This window comes from Macrotis lagotis, chromosome 1 (assembly GCF_037893015.1).
Source record: "Macrotis lagotis isolate mMagLag1 chromosome 1, bilby.v1.9.chrom.fasta, whole genome shotgun sequence".
Classification (NCBI taxonomy): domain Eukaryota; kingdom Metazoa; phylum Chordata; class Mammalia; order Peramelemorphia; family Peramelidae; genus Macrotis; species Macrotis lagotis.
This window is the reverse complement of record NC_133658.1, coordinates 328,735,053-328,753,713: the sequence shown is the minus strand read 5'-3', so window position 1 is coordinate 328,753,713 and position 18,661 is coordinate 328,735,053. Positions and strand designations below refer to the sequence as shown.

The 18,661-nt window shown below is 37.8% G+C and overlaps 1 protein-coding gene across 6 annotated transcripts in view; it reads right to left on the bottom strand.

Annotated features, from left to right (window-relative positions):
* Nucleotides 1-18,661, bottom strand: part of DENND1A (DENN domain containing 1A) — a 709,454-nt gene that overhangs the window by 17,720 nt on the left and 673,073 nt on the right. For 4 of the 6 annotated variants that reach the window (XM_074211609.1, XM_074211608.1, XM_074211610.1 and 1 more), the window contains one exon: nucleotides 3,621-3,746. The exons of the other annotated variants lie outside the window; for them this stretch is intronic. In XM_074211609.1, coding sequence (XP_074067710.1) covers nucleotides 3,621-3,746 — 126 coding nt within the window. The remainder of the gene's footprint in view (nucleotides 1-3,620; nucleotides 3,747-18,661) is intronic. 6 annotated transcript variants of the gene reach the window in all.

The window sequence follows — 18,661 nt, the reverse complement described above, 5'->3', positions numbered from 1 at the left end:
ATGAGATCTTGGGTAACATTAAGAAGGGCATAGTTTTTAGAATCAACGAGGTAACACTGCCCTTGGCAGAGTACATTTGGAATATTGTATCATTCTGGAGATCACGGTATGAGAAGGAGATTGAGAAGCTAAAGAGAGTCCAGAGAAGGGCCACTTGGAATGGTGAAGGGCCTCCATATGAAGACTGAAGGAAGTAGGCATATTTAGTTTGGAAAAGCAAACACTCAGAGAAGGGAACATGATAGCCATTTTAAAGTATCTGCAAGATCATCACATGGAATATGGAGGGACTAGATTTGTTCTATTTGCCTAAATTGGGAAATGGATAGAAGTTGCAAAAAAGGTGAACTGAAACTTGATATCAGAAGAAACTTCCTAATGGATGTTGTTGTTCAGTCCATTCAGTTGTGTCTCACTCTTTGTGACACTTTGGACAATACTGTCCATGGGGTTTTCTTGATAAGGGGACTGGAATATTTTGCCAATTTCTTCTACTAAGAGTTAGGTGAAATGGTTGCCATGGGAGACGGTGGGTTCTTCCTCCCTGGAGTTTTCAAGTGGAGGCTAGGTAATCCACTTGTTGGGTCTATTATGGTGGAGATTTCTTTTGTTTAGGAGTTGAACTAGATGGCTGCTGAGGTTCCTTCTTACTCTCAGATTCTGTGATTCTCTCCTGTCCTGTAAAGTTACCAGGCAGATCATCTTAGCAGACCCAAAATTTGGAGTTTAAGGAGAGTTAACTCCTAAGTGGTCAAGCTCTAAATCCCTTGCTTAGATTGTACCCAGTCTTACAATTGTTCTGAGGCCTCAGTGTAATGACCTGTGGCTATAGTGAAGTAAAAGGTGCTGGTCAGAGATCCTTAGAAACAGCATCCTCTCCTGGCTATGAGGCTTCTCACACCTTCCCCAGGTATCTTGGACAGCTGTGTGTGATCATAACTCCTCATCTTGAGATTTAAACTCAAACTTGTCACTAGCAACAGTAAAAGTTAATTTACTTAGGAAAATTTGCCCTCTCTGAACTTCAATTATGGGGTTGGGAAAAAATTAAGTTTTAATGTCCATTTTAGTTCTAACATTTTCTATGTTCTTTATTCCAACCTAGAGATCTACCAGTCTATGTAAATAAAATGTTACCAAAACAGATGACCTGTGATGAAGTCAGCATTGGGAACTCCTGATATGAGAACTCCCTCTCCCAACACAGATTACAATCCAAACATGGATGAGTATATAAGCAAATCACATCCAGTTGCTGGAGGCACAGATAATTTAGTTCACTTGCCCAGGGTCACACACAGTTAATTTCAGAGGTTAAATTTGACCCCAGGTAATCTCAACTCCCAGACCTTTAAAGGCATTCCATTTACTATGCCAGATTATGAGTTTTAATATGTTACTTAGTGAAAGGTTTCAATTATCGAAGAAATTAAGAAATTGAAATCTTACTGCTTTAAAGCATATTGTGATTATAAGAGAAAAATGGGATCTAAGAAACTAAGTTCTTTTAAATTTTAGAACATAAAATTTAGAATCAGTCAGTAATATATAATAATGCATTAAACTTAAAAGTACCCCGATAAAGAAAATTAGTTAATTACTACTTTAACTTGGATTGAAAGGCATATTAAGGAAATCCGTTATTCCTTGAGCCTTTAGTATGGAAAAAAAAATCAACTGATTTCAGACTAGATTGTTAGTTTATAAGTTGAAGGTTAAAAATTCTCAGAGAAAGAAATGATGTCATACTTTTTCTTCTCTAAGAATCATATATACCATACTTGAATATTCCAAATGAACAGACTTTTATTATTGGGGGGGGGGGTGTCAACCTAATACAGTTTTCTTTTCTTTTTTGCCCATCTGCTGCCACAATGAAACTTATGTCCATGATCACTGCAGCAAAGTCTCCAAACAAGAATAGGCCCTTTTTTTTTTTGAGGATTTTGCAAGGCAAATGGGGTTAAGTGGCTTGTCCAAGGCCACACAACTAAGTAATTATTAAGTGTCTGAGGCTGACTCCAGGGCTGGTGCTCTATCCACTGCGCCACCTAGCCTCCCCAAGAACAGGTCTTTAATGAAGCAAAAGGTATTATGGAAGGAGACTGGGAATCAGGTCAGCCTTATCAAGAGTTCACTGTGTGACTCTAGGAAAATTATTTTACTTCTTTAGGTCTTTGAAAAAATGGGAAAAGAGGAATATTAGGACTAGATTATCTAGAACCATACAAATTTAAAGCTGGAATAAACCTAAGGGATCCAACCCTTTCATCACATAGGAAGAATAGAAAGGGAAAGGGACATACCTGAAGGCTTCTAATGTACTTTCTTGTGGTAACAGTCTACACCCTACCATTATATATACCAAAGTCCTTTCTAGCTCTTACATCTTTGTCTCAAGATTCCTTCCAGGTCTAGCAGTCTATGTGAAAAGATCTATAGGTTATAATCTATGATGTGAGATCTATCTCCAGCTGTAACATTCTGTGTTCCATATTCTAACCATCTTTGTTGCAAATTTTGTCCCAGTTCTAAAGTATGATGACCTCTAATCCCAACACGTAGCTTTTCTCATCTATACTTCAGGACCCATTATCAGTAAGCTGTTATTGTGCAACTGGACAAGCTTCTTTCCAAGGAAAGATATGACTAAATCCTGACAAAAAATGCCCTTATAAAAAAATTAATAACTTTGAAGGTCCACATTTCTGATTTAAAAAATAGAATTCATTATCAATAAAAATCAATGGGCTTAATTTTTTGCCACAATGCCATTTCTTGACAGACTTCATTTTTAATGAATTATATATATGAACTCAATAAAAGTTTGTTGTAGTAATTTGGTTTTCAGTTAAATTAATTGAGATGGGCTGGCCAATTGGCAAAACTGGCTGGTTTATGCATATGGGCACTAAAATACATCCTGAGGTTTGGCACCACATTCTGATTTGAGTAAGACCATCCTGTTAGCCAAAGGTCTGCTAATTCCTGGTGAGTGCAGCAAATGTTATTTGCACAGTACAACAGATTAGCCAGAGAGAAGCAGATCAGTATTGAAATGAAAAGACACCTATGAACAAAGCCACAAACTCCTGTTTAAACCAACAAAGCAAGAACACAAATGGCACAAATAAAAGCACACATCACAAGCTGCAATAATGTAACAGAGGTGATGCTGCCTCGTGAAGTGGCCCAGGCACAGGTCATGCAGGAGGCTGGCAGCTGAGGGGGAAGGGTCTTTGATGGTGGTGCTAGAAAGGCAGTGGCAGTGAATGATGAATCAAGGTGGGGGTGGAGGGGATGAGGAGAAGAAAGTGTTGGGGAGGGAGAGGGAAACTTGAGAAAAGTAGGGAGCATGGGAAGAAGGTAGGTGGGGTGGGGTCCATCCCTGGTGCAGGAAAATGGCAGAAGCATGCTCTAGCAGCAGATCATTAGCTCTTTTTATCCATGGAAAGCCAAGGCAGAAAAACATCGGTGCCCACATCCCATGCTTTAGATTTGCACAGCAAAAGCTAAACCATGCACTGGAGACCACAGCAAGGCCATCAAGCAGAACTCAATGCTTAACACTAACAAACCCAGAGAAAGACACAGAGGAAAAGAGAGAGGGAGAGAGAGACCATTCAAAGGGAGTACAGAAGAAGAAGTTGTCAGAATAGCCAGAGAAAGGGTCCTCTTCCCGCTGATCGTCGTCAGAAGAGTCTTCAGAGAGAAAGACTGTATAGTGTCTTAAGGGCTTTACCAGGCTAAAGGAAAGAGGAAAAAGAAAAGACAAAAGGAAATTATGAAATGCCTTGATCAGTTAATCTTTGAAAGGAGGAAAAGGGAAAAATGGAGGAGAAATGCAAGCTAGAAAAAGTCATCCCAGCTTCCCTTTTCCAAGCTAGAGCACTTGCCTAAGAGAGGCCAGTTCAGGAATTGACCTGGGCCACTTGTCATCACATTGGAGATATCTCAGTTTCTTCCCACCAGTGCTCCAACACCACTGAAGTCTGGGCTGAACTTTCTTGAAAACTTTATCCCATCTCCAATTCTTGGATCTTTGGCAGCCAAATAAATCAAATTCTCAGTGAAGAGAAATTCTGAATGTTGAGTCACACTTCCTCACTATAATGGTAGTACTCTTTAAACCACTTTTTTGAGGCCCCCCTCAAGATACAATGAAATGTCAAAAAATACTTGGTTAAAGATAAATTGGTAAGTTCTGATGAGAAGACTCAAAGTGTTACAAAAATGACTACAAGCATTGTTTCCTCAACTGTAAAGTATGGATGTTGGACTAAATACTCTCTGTGGTATTTCACTACTCTAATATTTTATGTGCTAACATTCTACACTCTAAGGTACTTTGCAGTTCTAATATTCTACATTCTAGCATTCTATGTTAGAGACTAAGATTCCTTTTGAACCCCAATAATCTATGTTCCAAGGGTTCTTCAAAGTTTAAGAGTCCAAGGCTCCATGAGAACAAGAACACTAAGAGAGTCAACTGGACACCAGAAAGTGGAGAAATAGATTATAAAGAACTCAAATATCTGATTAGAGGTCCTACTCCAAAATGGTGCATGCACAGCAACAAAGCAACAGTCAACTCTATGGAGAAAGAATATGGAAAGACAATTCTTTGCTGATTGGTGGTGGCTCTTTGGAATTCTCTCTCAGATGCCTCTTCAGAGAGTCTTTTTCATCTGTGATATGATGATTAAATATTAATTATTATAAAAAATACATCTGCCTTGTCAGCCATCTATGAGTTCTACCCTTATAAACACAAAAACATATACGGCATATATAAAATATCTGCACAGTATATATGAATTATACACTGATCAGAACTCAAGTTAGACACTTGGTACCCCCCTCCCACAACTCCCAAGACCATGAGACAGAGGCAGTGCCAGGTTCTATTAAAAACAATGGAAAGAAGAGTAATTTGGGGATCATACTTTGTTGTTATTACTCATACTTGAGATACTGGCTATTGTTTCCTAGCCATTACAGTCATATGAAATAGTTGGGTGCATTTGTTTTCTTTCTTTGAACAGAAAACCCCTGTACCTCATTTCTTTTCCCACAAGAGAGAATTTGAGCCCTGGTTGATTCTTTTTTTGTCTTTGAAGAAGGTCATGTTTTTGACTGAGTACAGTCATGGAGGAGTGACATAGTCCAAATGAGAAGATAAAGAATTTGACCCACTTATAATAGGATCACAGACTCATAGGACTTAAGAGTTGGTAATGAAGTTAAAGATCATCCAGAGGTGTCAAACTAAAATACAAACAAACACTTAGGGGTTGCACGTTGACTTAGGAAACCACAAATAACATCATCAATTTTCTGTTGAATTTTTATTTATTGTCATACATTTCTTAATTATGTTTTAATCTGATTTAGCCAAATTGAGAGTTAGGGAGCATCAAGTCTGAACTCATCTTTTCACACTTAAGTAAACAGGCACATTGAAAATAAGTAGTTTGGCTATGATTTCAGTAGGTGAAATTGAATTTGAACCCAGTTCTTTTGCTTCTCAATTTAACATTCTTTCTATCACACCAGTAATAATGAAAATTAAAACATTTCTACAGAATTTTAAAATTTATAAATCACTTTCCTACCAATATTCCCATGTTGCAGGTAAGGAAAGTTGAGGTGAGGAGGCACAGGATTTATTCAGTGTTACATGGACTCTGTATGTATATGTGTGTGTGTGTGTGTGTGTGTGTGTGTGTGTGTAAGAACCAGGAAACTTGGGTCTTTTCACTATACCACCTAGCCTCTTGCTGGGTCTTAATGAGGCTTTCTCCTCTAATGGTCAAGGAAGGTGGGAACAACATTCATTAGAAAGAGGTTAGCCATATATTATCATGAGACAATCTATATCCTGTTTTACCACATGTCTGGACAGACTGGTAGAGCTGCCTGGTTCACTAATCCTGCTGTCCATCCTGTTGTTGGGCCATCTGGCTTGGTCTGTTCCTCTCAGCATCTTGTCTCATTCTGATTTATGATGCTCCTGCCTATAATTTAGTGTTTTCTGTTTCACTCCAGTCACTAGATCTCCAAAATCTCACATTTTGTAGGTAGTCCTTATTTCCCATCCTGTGTCTCCTATATGACACAGATATGTTTCCTGGTAGATGCTAATCTCATCCAGGATGCCCAGGTGTCACAGTATCTATTCTGCTCTTTCTACCTGTAAGGTCAAAGGCAAGGCAATTTACTTTTCTAGCATGAGTTTTCTCATTTGTAAAATGGACATGACGGCACTATTATGCTGCTTCAAAGAATTCTAAGGATCAAATGAGATATGTAAAGAGCTTTGCAAACCTAAGAGCACTTTATTCATGTTGGCTGCTTTTATGTAAGAAACAGAGTTAGACTGTAAAAAGAGCAATGAACTTAGCAGTCCCGAATTTGAATTCTTCCTTTGACCTGTATTAGCTGGTTATTCATAGGCAACCTTTCTGAGCTTCTATCCCATTTAACAAATGAGGAGAGTAATTCATGTGGCACTCCCCTCATAGGGTTGTTTAATTCAATTCAACGAACATTTATTAGTAGAGACTCCTATAGGTAGGTGCTATATAAGGTACCAGAGTCACAAGGACAGAAATGAAACCCTCTAATTGGAACACAGTGTGAGTGTACAGACACACATACACACACATTCGTACATACATACATATCTATATTTATATACACATATGAGGTAGAGGGGATGAAGGAGTACATTCTAGACATGGAGAGATGTGGTTTCAAAGATGAAGGTGAGAGATGGAATATCAAATATGAGAAATACTTAGGGGACAGTAAAGTGGTGCAGTAGTGGGGCAACTCTGTGACACAAAGGCTAGAACACAGGCCCTGAAGTCAGGAAGATCTGAGTACAAATCCAGCCAAAGACATGAGGTACTTACTGGCTGTGTGACCTTGGGCAAATTATTTAACTCCATTGCCTTGTAAAAAAAATTTTAAAAAAAGAGAGAGAAATATCTAGTAGGTCATTTCAGTTTGACTGGAATAGACTATATGAAAAGAAGTAATATTAAATAGAACTGGAAAGGTAGTTGGAAGCCAGACAACAGTGGCTTTAAATATTATAAGGACTTTGTATGCTATCCTGAAAAAATTTTTAATCAGATGATGTTTTAGGAATATCAAATTGGCAGTAGAGTAAAACGTGGATTGAGAGAGAAGAAAAGTGGCTAATTAGGAAGCTATAATAGTCCAATTGAGAGAAAAGGGACTAAATAAGGATGGAGTTGGTACAGCTGGAGAGGAGACAGATGTGAAAATCACTGCAGAGGTAGAATCCATAAACTTATTAGATAAAGAGCATGAGGGAGAGGAAGGATAAGATCAATTCTAAGGGTATGAACCTCGGTGGCTGGTGATATGATCTATAGAAAATGGGATGTTTAGAGGAAGAATGGGTTTTTGGGAAAAATTCAGTTTTGGACATGTGGAGTTTGAGATGTCTACATAGCATATATGTTGAAAAGTCCAGGAAGTCACTAGTTGGCAAATATGAGAAATTAAGATTGAATATGCAGTTAAAGGAATCATGTGAATACAGATAATAACTGAACCCATGGAGGTAGATAAGATTACTAAGGAGGAAATATATAGAAGGAAGATAGGAGGGTTCAGGACAGTAACTTGGGAGATGGCCAAATGGTGGCTGGGAAAATGATGATTCAGCAAAGGAAAATGAAGAAAGGTCAAATGTAGTAGTGGTGCAGAACCAAGAGAGAACAGCATCTTATAAGTTTAGGGAAGAAAAAGATAATGTCTAGAGGGCTAGCAGGGCTAAGAGCTCCAGAGCCATCAAGAAAGAGAAGGATTTATTAAAAGCCACTGGATTCAATAGTTAAGAGAATGTTGGTAACCTTGTAGAAAGGGTCTTTTGTCTTGGGGTGGGGTTGGCAAGCAAACTCCAAGGGACAAAGAAGGGAATGGGAAGAAATGAAATGGAGGTAATGAGGGTAGACAGCATTTTCTGGGGGTTTGGCTGTGAGAGCAAAAGATATAGGACAATAATTTGAGAGAATGGCAAAGTCAAGTGAAGATTTTTTTTTGTTTTTAAAGATGGGGAGGACTTGAGTATGTTATTCTAGAAGAGAAAGAGCCAGTGGATAAAGAGAAAATGAAGATAAAAGAGAGGGAAGGACCCCCTTCAAGGTCAAGACCCTGAAGAACAGAAAGAATAGGGTTCAAAGCCCAAATGGAGGAGCTGGCCTTAGCAAGAAGGCTGATCTTTCATCAGAGAGTAGTATAGGAGAACTAATGAAGAAAAGTAATTTTGAAGTGTGGTTTGGGGAATAGGGGAGCTCATAATAGATGATCTTGATTTTCTGAGAAAAGTTAAGTGGGAGAATGTCTGCTAAAAGGAAGAGGGGAGGAGATGGTGAGAGCTCTGAAGAGAGGAAAGAAAATGTTGTGGAGAGGAACCAAGACAAGAACTGCTAAGAGGCAGTGAGGGTATAAATGTGTAAAGAAGTCAGTTGATTCAAGAGATTCTCTCTCCAGGAGAATCCAGTCATATGAGAGTAGATATGGACAAAGTAGAAGTAGCTCAGGTTTGGCAAGGGGAGACAAAATCTAATGAGATGATATATGTAAAGTATTTTGTAAAAATAAGGTGCTATATAAGTGTGACCTATTACTGTTATTACTCCCTGGCATTTAATTGGTCTCACAATAGTTTGCACAGGTTAGAGTGGAAATAACTTCAGGAGTTAGATTATTTCTTTTGCTTTCAAAAATCTCTTAAGAGACAATTAGGCTTTTTATCACTATGATCAGAGAGGATTTTTACCAGAAAAGTAGAAATGGTTCTATATTAGGAAAGCAATTAAAAATTAACATATCAATAACAAAACTAACAAGTCATATGATTATCTCAAGAGATGCTGAAAAAACTTTTGACAAAATGCAATACCTGCTCCTATTAAAAACATTATAGGAATAAGTGGTTTTCCTTAAAATGATAAGTAATATCTATCTAAAACCATCAGTAAGTATTATATGCAATGGGAATATGCTAGAAACATTCCCAATAAGATCAGAGGTGAAACAAAGGATGTCCATTATCACCACTATTATACAACAGTGTTAGAAATGTTAGTTTTAGCAATAAGAGAAGAAAAAGAAATTGAAGGAATTAGAATAGGCAATGAAAAAATAAAACTCTCACTCTTTGTAGATGATAGGATGGTATACTTAGAGAATCCTAGAAAATCAGCTTAAAAACTACTGGAAACAATTGGAAAAGTTGCAGGATATAAAATAAACCCACATAAATCATCAGCATCAGCATTTCTATATATTACCATGAAGTCCAACAGCAAGAGATAGAAATAGAAATTCCATTTAAAATAACTATAGTCATCATAAAATATTTGGGAATCTACCTGCCAAGATGAACCCTAAAACTGCATGAACACAATTACAAAACACTTTTCACACAAATAAAGTAAGATCTAAACAATTAGAAAAATGTCAATTGCTTATGGATAGGTCAAACTAATATAATAAAAATGACAGTTCTAAATAAATTAATCCACATATTCAGTGCCATACCAATCAAACTATTATTTTATAGATTTCAGAAACAAAAACAAAAGTCATTTATAAGAACAAAATGTCAACAATATCAAGTTTAATGGAAAAAGTGCAAAAGAAGTTGGCCTAGTGGTATCAGATCCAAAACTCTATTATAAAGTGGCAGTCATCAAAATGTTTCAAACTGGTTAAGAAATAGTGGATCAGTAGAATAGATTAGGTACAAAATGATGATGTTTGTCTTTTGTTCTCAAAGATCATGACATCAGGGAGGTGATACCATGACAAGCACAAGGATTGGATTTTAGTCACTAGTTTCACTATCTCTTCAAAAGCCATCTGGGTGGATCAGGAGATCTTAGCATAGAGCCTGGCTTCTCTCCTTAATGGACTTGCTCATACCAACAGGGCAATAATCAGGTCCAATTTTGGGATATCTGTGACGGAGAATGTCACCTGTATTCTGAGAAAGAATTGTGGAGTTTGAACAAAGACCAAAGGCTATTTCTTACTTTTAATTAAAAAAAAAGTTTTCTTATTATGTAATTCTGCTATATCTCATACCTTACGTTTCTTCCTTAAGGATATTATTTCTCTCTCATAACATTCAACTTAGATCAATGCATATCATGGAAACAATGTAAAGACTAATAAACTGCCTTCTTGTGGGGGGGGTGGTGGAAGCAAGATTAGGGGAAAAATTGTAAAATTCAAAATAAATTAAAGAAAGAGCCATCTTGGTCAAGTGGCCAGATATGAATCAGGATAATTGTAGATAGTCCTGGATGTGAGACAATCAGGATTAAGTGACTTGCTCAAGAACACATAGTTAGTATCACTGTGCCACCTAAAGAAACAGTAATAAAAGAGTACAGTAATCTATTTGATAAACATAAAGACTCCTACTTCTGGGATAAGATGCACTATTTGACAAAAAATTACTGGGAAAACTGAAAAATCTAATGGCAGGAACTAGGCATAGATCCACATCTCACACTCTATACCAAGAAAAAGTCAAACTGGGTACATGATTTAGTAAAAAAAGGTTGATAACATAAGTCAATTGGGAGAATAAGGAATAGAGAGGGGAAGAATTTATGACCAAATAATAGAGAATATTATAAAATACAAAATGGATAATTTTTATTACAAGAAGTTAAAAAAATTCTGCACAAATAAAATCAATGCAACCAAATAGAAGGAAAGCAGCAAGAGGAAATCAATTTTTATAGACAATGTTTCCAATAAAGGCCTTTGAACTGAGTCAAATTTATAAGAATACAAGTCATTTCCCAATTGATAAATGGTTAAAGGATATGAACAAGCAGTCTTCAGAGGAAGAAATTAAAACAATCTATAGTCATATAAAAATACTCTAAATCACTTGATTAGAGACATGCAAATTAAATAACTGAGGTATTACCTCACTACCTATAAGATTGGTTAAATGATAAAAAGGAAAAATGATAAATGTTGGAGAGGATATGGGAAAACTTGGACATTAATGTATTGTTGATGGAGTTGTGAATTGATCCAACCATTCTGGAGACAATCTATAACTATGCCCAAGAACTAAAACTGTACATACCCTTTTATCCAGCAAAACCACTACTAGGTCTGTATCTTAACAGGGGAAAAGGACCCATATGTACAACAATATTTATAGCAGTTCTTTCTGTGGTGGTAAAGAATTGGAAATTGAAGGATGCCCATTAATTGGGGAATGGCTAAGTAAGTTGTGGTATGGAGTACTATTGTTCTGTAAGAAATAATAATCAAAAAGATTTCAGAAAAACCTAGAAAGACTTAGAAGAGTGAATAGAACTACTGTATAAAGCAAGAACAGCAGTATGTTTTGATCAACTATGTTAGACTCAGTCTTCTCAATAATAAAGTAACCAAAGACAATTCCAGATAACTTGAGATGGAAAATACCATCCACATCCAGAGAAAGAACTTTGGAGTCTGAATGTAGAACAAAGCATACTACTTCACTTTTTAAAATTTGCTTTTGCTTTTTCTTTCTCATTATTTTCCCTTTTTGTTTTGATTCTTCTTTCACAACATGACTAATATGGAAATAAATTTAACATGATTGTACAAGTATAGCCTATATCATGTCAACTGTTTTCATGGGGAGAGGGAAGGGAAGGGAGAAAAATGTGGAACTCAAAATCTTACAAAAAAATGAATGCTGAAAATTATCTTTATATGTAATTGGAAAAAATACAATTCAAAAAAAGAGACAACTTTGTTTTAAAAAAACCAATAACAATAAAAATGATAACCACTTCCACCAGAGTTTTCACTCACTCTAGTTTACAAAGGTTGTGGCACACTAGCTTTGGAAATTAGGGAAGGCTTCCAATAAGGACCAAGTGACAGACTATAATCATCCAGTGACCAGCTCAGAGAAATTTACCGCTAGAGGACTGGTCATTGAGTAATAAACATTTTTGGCCATAACAACTCACAAGGGCTTCTACCAGGGAGTGGAAGAGATGTGTTGGTGAACTACTCACATGACCAAAAATCAAGGATCCTTGAAGAAATATGAAATAATATATAATACATAAATATGAATAGTTCCCAAAAGTATTTTCCTTATACAGTCCAATGAGGTAGTTAAGACAATATGTGCATTATTGTATCCATTTTACAGAGAAGCAAAACAAGGCTCATCAAGATGGATTGACTCATCCAAGGTCACATAGCTAGAAACTGATGATCCAGTCTGGAACCTGGTGGTTCAGATTTCAAGTCTGGTGACAACTCTACTAGGTTGTGCTGTTAAGTCATCTTCCAGGACAGACTCTTGCTATTTCCTATCCATACATGGTGCCATCCCACTCTATGCCTTTGTTCTTACTTTTCCATATGCCATTCTTCTAGCTCCCCACCCTATCTTTAGAATCTGATTCATTCTTCAAGATCCAATTCTGGGTTTTTTTGTTGTTTGTTTTTTTTTTTTTTTGCAAGGCAAATGGGGTATGTGGCTTGCCCAAAGGCCACACAGCTAGGTAATCATTAAGTGTCCGAGGCTGGATTTGAACTCAGGTACTCCGGACTCCAGGGTCAGTTGCTCTATCCACTGCACCACCTAGCGGCCCCCCAAGATCCAATTCTAATGCTACCTTTTCCAGGAAGCCTTCTCTGATACAACCACAGTTAGAAACAATCTTTCCTTCATCCAGTCTTATATTTTGTATTGCCCTAAAGTTCTTATTATTTAATCTCCACTATAGTTATACTACATAAGGTCAGAAGTCATATCAATTATCTCTGTATCTCTCCAATTACTCAGAACATAGCAGTTGCTTTATAAATAATAGCTGAATGAATATGGCCTTAGGCTGCATGAACATAAAAACACAGTGTCCAGAACAAGGGGGGGTTAAGATTCTGTTGTGGTCTATCCTGGTTAGATAATAGTTGGTGAACTATGTCTAATTTTGAGTATCACCTTGGAACAGATATTATTGAACTATAGTTCAACACAGGAGGGCAACTAGAGTATTGAAGGACTCAGAGAGGAGAAGATACAAGAGGGGACATGGTATGCTCTACAAGTATCTGGAGAGCTGTCATGGAAGAGAGAATAGACTCATTCTGTTTCAGTCTTAGAAAGCAAAACTAGGAGTGATGGGTATCAATTACACAGAAGATGACTTTAGGCTTGATACTATAAAAATTTTTTTAGTAATTTGCGTTATCCAAAATTAGAATGGATTGTAAAGTAATGAGTTCCTGGCCATTTGAAGTCATCAAGAAGAGACAGGAATGTGACTTCTTGCCAGGAACTTTCTGGGGAGGGATGAGGAGTGCATGTTCAGGGAGAGAGCCTTGAAATTCCTTCCTGCTCTGATGGCCAATTCTTCAGGTAAGATTGTATGATTCATATTTGGGTCAAATTAAATGAAAAACTTCAACAGGATTCAAATTCAATTAAAATTTTTGACAAGGCACCCTTTTTGATTAGTTTTCCTTTCTATTTTCGGGTAGATTGTGAATAATAGCTTGACATATTCACTAAACTTAACTCAATTTATTAGAAACTTCAGGAAACATGAGAGCAAAGTCCTTTTTCCTATTGTGCTAGACTTTAACATTACAAGTTTGGAATTGCTAAAGAAATGAGCATACTTATCCACATTTTTCTGCTACTGGGGACTTGTACTTTAACATTCTATATGATGGAATCCCTACATTGTTTTATATCAAGTCACCATCTAGTCCCACTTATTGTGAGTCATTCTCTTGGCTGGATCAAAGGCAACAGATTATGAACTTGTTGTTGTTACTGTTCAGTTATGTTCAATGCTTCATGACCCCTTATGGAGTTTTCTTGGTAACGATGATGGAGTAGTTTGCCATTTCCTTCTCCAGCTCATTTTACAGATGAGACAATGAAGGCAAATAGGATTAAGTGACTCAGACACAATTAGTATCTGAGACCAGATTTAAACTCAGGATGATGGGTCCTCCTGACTCCAGGCCCTCTGTACCACCTAACCAAATGCTCCCTTAAACCCTAAGATATATCTATCATGGGGGAGAGAGACTTTGGCAAAGAAATATAGTATAGTAGCAAGAGCACTAGAAGTCAGGAAGGCAAGGGTTTAATCCTGATGTAACCACCAACTTGCCATGTGACCTTAAGAAAGACAAATTATTCTCTTTTTTGATAAGATTCCTCATCTGTCAAATGAGAGGATTGACTAACTTCATCTACAAGACATTTTCCAAATTTAAAGTCCACAGTTCTAAGAAAGAGCTCCAAGATCTATGAGTCAATGCCCCCCCCCCTTAGGCAAAAACAGACTGTCTTCTAATGCAATGGCAGATGGTCAAGAAACAGTTCAATCACTAGAGTCTTTGCTAAGTTGTTAAAAATAGGATAAAATGTTAGAGCTAGAAGAGCCCTTAAAATACTTACAAGACCTGTAAGATACTTTGGACATAGAATATTAGCACAAAGAATCTTAGAGATGAAAAGAATCTTAGTGATCAATTAGTCCAATTCCCTAATTTTAACTTGAACACTTTTCCTTTTTTGGAATACAGTATTCCATTCTCTCCAACAATATCCTATGAATGTGGAATAATCTTAATATTTGAAATGCTTTTTATCTTTTAAGACCTTGCTACTGGATACCTACAAACTTGTTTGTTATCAAAACTTAAATTTAACTACTATTTTCTTGGAGTCTGAAGGACAGGGTGGTTGCTGTTGCTATTTTCCCCCTTCTGATGGTGGTCTATAGATTCTCTTGTTTTATCTTCTTTCATATTATATTTTTATTTTTGTTTTTGCTGGGCAATGGAATTAAGTGATTTGCCCAAGATCACACAGCTAGGTAATTATTAAGTGTCTGAGGTCAAATTTGAACTAAGGTCCTCCTAGCTACCCTCCACATTATAATTTTTTTAATGTTTTTGTTCTTTCTGGGGTTTTACTTATTTTTCCTCCTATTAGTTTACTGGCTTGTGCATTTGTTTTCATTCAGGCCTTTCCCCTTGTTTCTTTTGGCGTTTCAGTTATATTCACTGTATCCCCTATCTTTCCTTTTGATCCCTCTCCTTTCATAAATGCACAGGCTCTTGAGCTTGGGCTGCTAAGCAGTCCTGGCTTCCTTATGTTAGTGGATGCATGGTGGTTAGTCAGGCCTGTTACTATCAGCTCTGAACAAACTCTAGGGAAAGAGGACTTTCCTCAGCTGTAATTCTAGGTAGATCCGATACTATGTTCCCCCCCAAACTTGCAGTTCTGAGATAGTTGAACATGTTCTTCCCTCCTTTCTTTCATACTGCTTGCCACTTCTTACAGAGTAGGGAAAGAGTGTCTGTTTCAGGCAAAGTCACTACCATAAGGAATCTTTATAGGCAGACCCTGAATCACACATCTTTGAGTTTATTTGTGCTTCTAGAACATTAGAGTACTAAGTCAGTAGTCATCACTGGGGGTTAAGGACACTGAATGAAATTCTAAGTATAAAAGCTCTTTGAGACTAATTCATGGAATGATTGTTTGGGAGTGGGGTGGGTTCTGTTATCTCATCTGGTGGATTTAGCTATTATCTATATACCTGGCACACTCTTCCTTTGGGAATTTTAGGGTTAAAGAAGTTTGTAGTGAGCAACTATTTGGACATCTTACTGGTTTCATTCCAGTCCTCTCATTTTATAGGTTAGGAAACATGTCCCAGGGAGGTGAGAAAACAGTGCTCTAGGTAGGTTAATAGAGAGTTGTACTCTGAAATAAAATGACCCAATGAAGGGTGAAGGAAGGGAATATGAGATTATCATAGGAAGATAATAGATAGCATTTTTTCTACATTTATTGTGCATTTTGTAAAGAGTATTGTGCTGTGTTCTAAGGGAGTGTGGCATATTGATAAGACATGATCTCCCCCCCTTATAAAACTTATTGTCCAATGGAGGAATAAGGTACACAGATAATTGATATATTTTAATCTATGATAAATGAATTTTAGAGTTATAAAATAAGAAGGGAAGGTCATTAGCAAATGAAGGAGGAAGAACAAGGAAGGTTTCTTGGAGGAGGTGACATTTGAATTGAGTTTCCAAACAGGAACTTTCCTGGGGTGACGTCAGTCTACCTTGATCTGCTTCCCTAGGGGGTAAGGGAGGTAAGGAAAGGGGAGAGATCAACCCTCCATCAATGGCATCTAAAACAATGAAGAGAGAAGTGTGGTGGGGTTCTTCCCTTCCCTATTAATACCAAGGTGAGTTTTAAAAATCAACCTATTTAAATTCAGCTCCCGGTGTTACTCACTAAAACATACAGTCAGATATTTGTCAAAGCTAAAGGATGAACCATTGATGAGGGCCAAGTTTAAATTTTTCATTAGCTTAAGGCAGTGGAGAGAGAGAGAGAGAGAGAGAGAGAGAGAGAGAGAGAGAGAGAGAGAGAGAGAGAGAGAGAGAGAGTGTTGTGTGTGTGTGTGTGTGTGTGTGTGTGTGTGTGTGTGAGAGAGAGAGAGAGAGAGATCTATTCTCTCATTAACCCAATTCAGCTACTACCCTGCAGTCTGCCACCCACCACTCGCTTGGATTTTATGATTTTATACACAAAGAGCTGTCTGTGAATAGGCAGGTCACAGGGAGCCTGGCTCCGCAGCAAGAGCCGCCGTTGCCTTCGAGGGGCAAAGCAAAGCTTGCTGTCCATCAGCGCGCCAACCCTCATCATCTCCACATGACTGCCCCAGCCTCTGCCTACCTAATCTCTCCGCCGAGTTCCCATGCAGATGACTTGCTGATCTCTTTCTAATGTTTAGTTTAACATGTCTCCCGTTAGCCCCGGCATATGACAGGAGTGACAGCCGCGGCTGTTGCTTTTAAAATATCATGTCAGCCACACAGCGCCACCGAGCCGGGGATGTGCTCCGTGGTGCTCGGCAGCGCCGTGATCGCACAGGTTTATTTTTTAATGAGGACGATCTGCATCTCGGGAGTTTTTTTATGTGTCAGGATGCGTGGACAAATCGGCGGCACATCACACTGGCCCGAAATGAAATGCTGACAAATGTAGGTATTTCAAATTTAATTGACACTTAAATGTACTTGAGATTAAAAAAAAAAATCCAGGGAGCGGTGGGTCTCAGGCAGTAATGAAGTGGGTTCTATAATCATTTAAAAAAAAGGATTATTTCATTCCCTTGTGAGGAATTTTTAATTTGTATATACATTATCAACTTTGGCTCCCCTCTGATTATGTGTCCCCTAGAACTCTCATTGTATCTCCCATTTCCAAGGTGCTCTCAGATTCACAAAGTACATTCCTCCCAGCAGCCCTACAAAGCAGGTCAAACTGGCATTATCATTCCCATTTTACAGGTGGGGGAGACTGAGAATCAGAGGGGAAGCATTTTACCCAAAGTTACATAACTTTGTTGGTGTTAAAAGACGGTGTGAGCTGGGCTCATTCAAGTCTAGTTTTCAAACTGTACTGTGATACCTAGGACACCAGATATGGGGGCTTGGTGGGTTGGACCCAGGACTAGCGTGGGGTTTGAAATTTGCACAGTGGTCTAGGAGTGTGACCATGAAAGACAATAGGACACTTCTTTATAACCAAGTTTCTGGAATACTTTCTCATTTACAAAGCCTTTTCTTCATAAAATAGCCCAATGAAGGAAGCTACAAATAAGGAAACAGGTCTAGAGAGGTATAATGACTTGCTTGGGGATTGCACAGCTAGGAAGTAGAAGTTTGGAATTTGAAGCCAAGTGTCCTGACTCCAAATTCCATGTATGTAGTCTTTTATCACATTATACTTGACTTTCTATTAGACAGATCTCTTATTAGATTAACAAATTCCTTGAAGACAAGTTCTGGAATATAAACATCCTTAAAAATATTGAATTGATTATCCAAGCAATACTTAAGGTTTCTACTTCTCTCCCATCCCCAACTTAACTAATAGCCAAATATTCTGACATAATATCGCTGATAGATTTCTCTGCACCTCAGAGACAGAAGCACAACAGAGAAGTTAAGGCCCAACAGAAACCCAATACCCATATCTAGGAGCCCCAAGTGACTGATGATGCAGCCCTGGTGCCAAGATGGCCTAGTCACAGGAATTTTGAAGCATTGGCAGAGGCCCTTCCCTGAGAGCTCATTCTTATTATGACAGAGCCCTGAATCCCAGAAGACCTCTGGGGTCATCTGGTCTTTTATATAATCCACTACAATGGTTTTCTATTGTCTCTAGGATAAATATAAAGTGTTTTTCTTTGAAAGCCCTTCTTAACCTGGCCCTAATCTAGCTGTCCAAAGGCACTGGACACTCCTCCTCCTCCCACTCTCTGCTATGTGGCCAAACTGGCCTCCTCTCTGTTCCTCATACATAACCGTCCACTATGTATCTCTGTGCCTTTGCCTTGGCTATCCTCAATCACTAGAATTCCCCTCCTCACAGAGTCCCTCTTCTTTTTTAAGGTGCAATTCAAGAACTGCATGAAGCCTCTTCTGATCACCCCAACAACTAGTGTCCTCCCTTCCAAATGACCTTTTATTTATTTGTATTTCCTCACTTCATCTTTATAGTGTTTCTTGTACTTCTTGTTTCTCC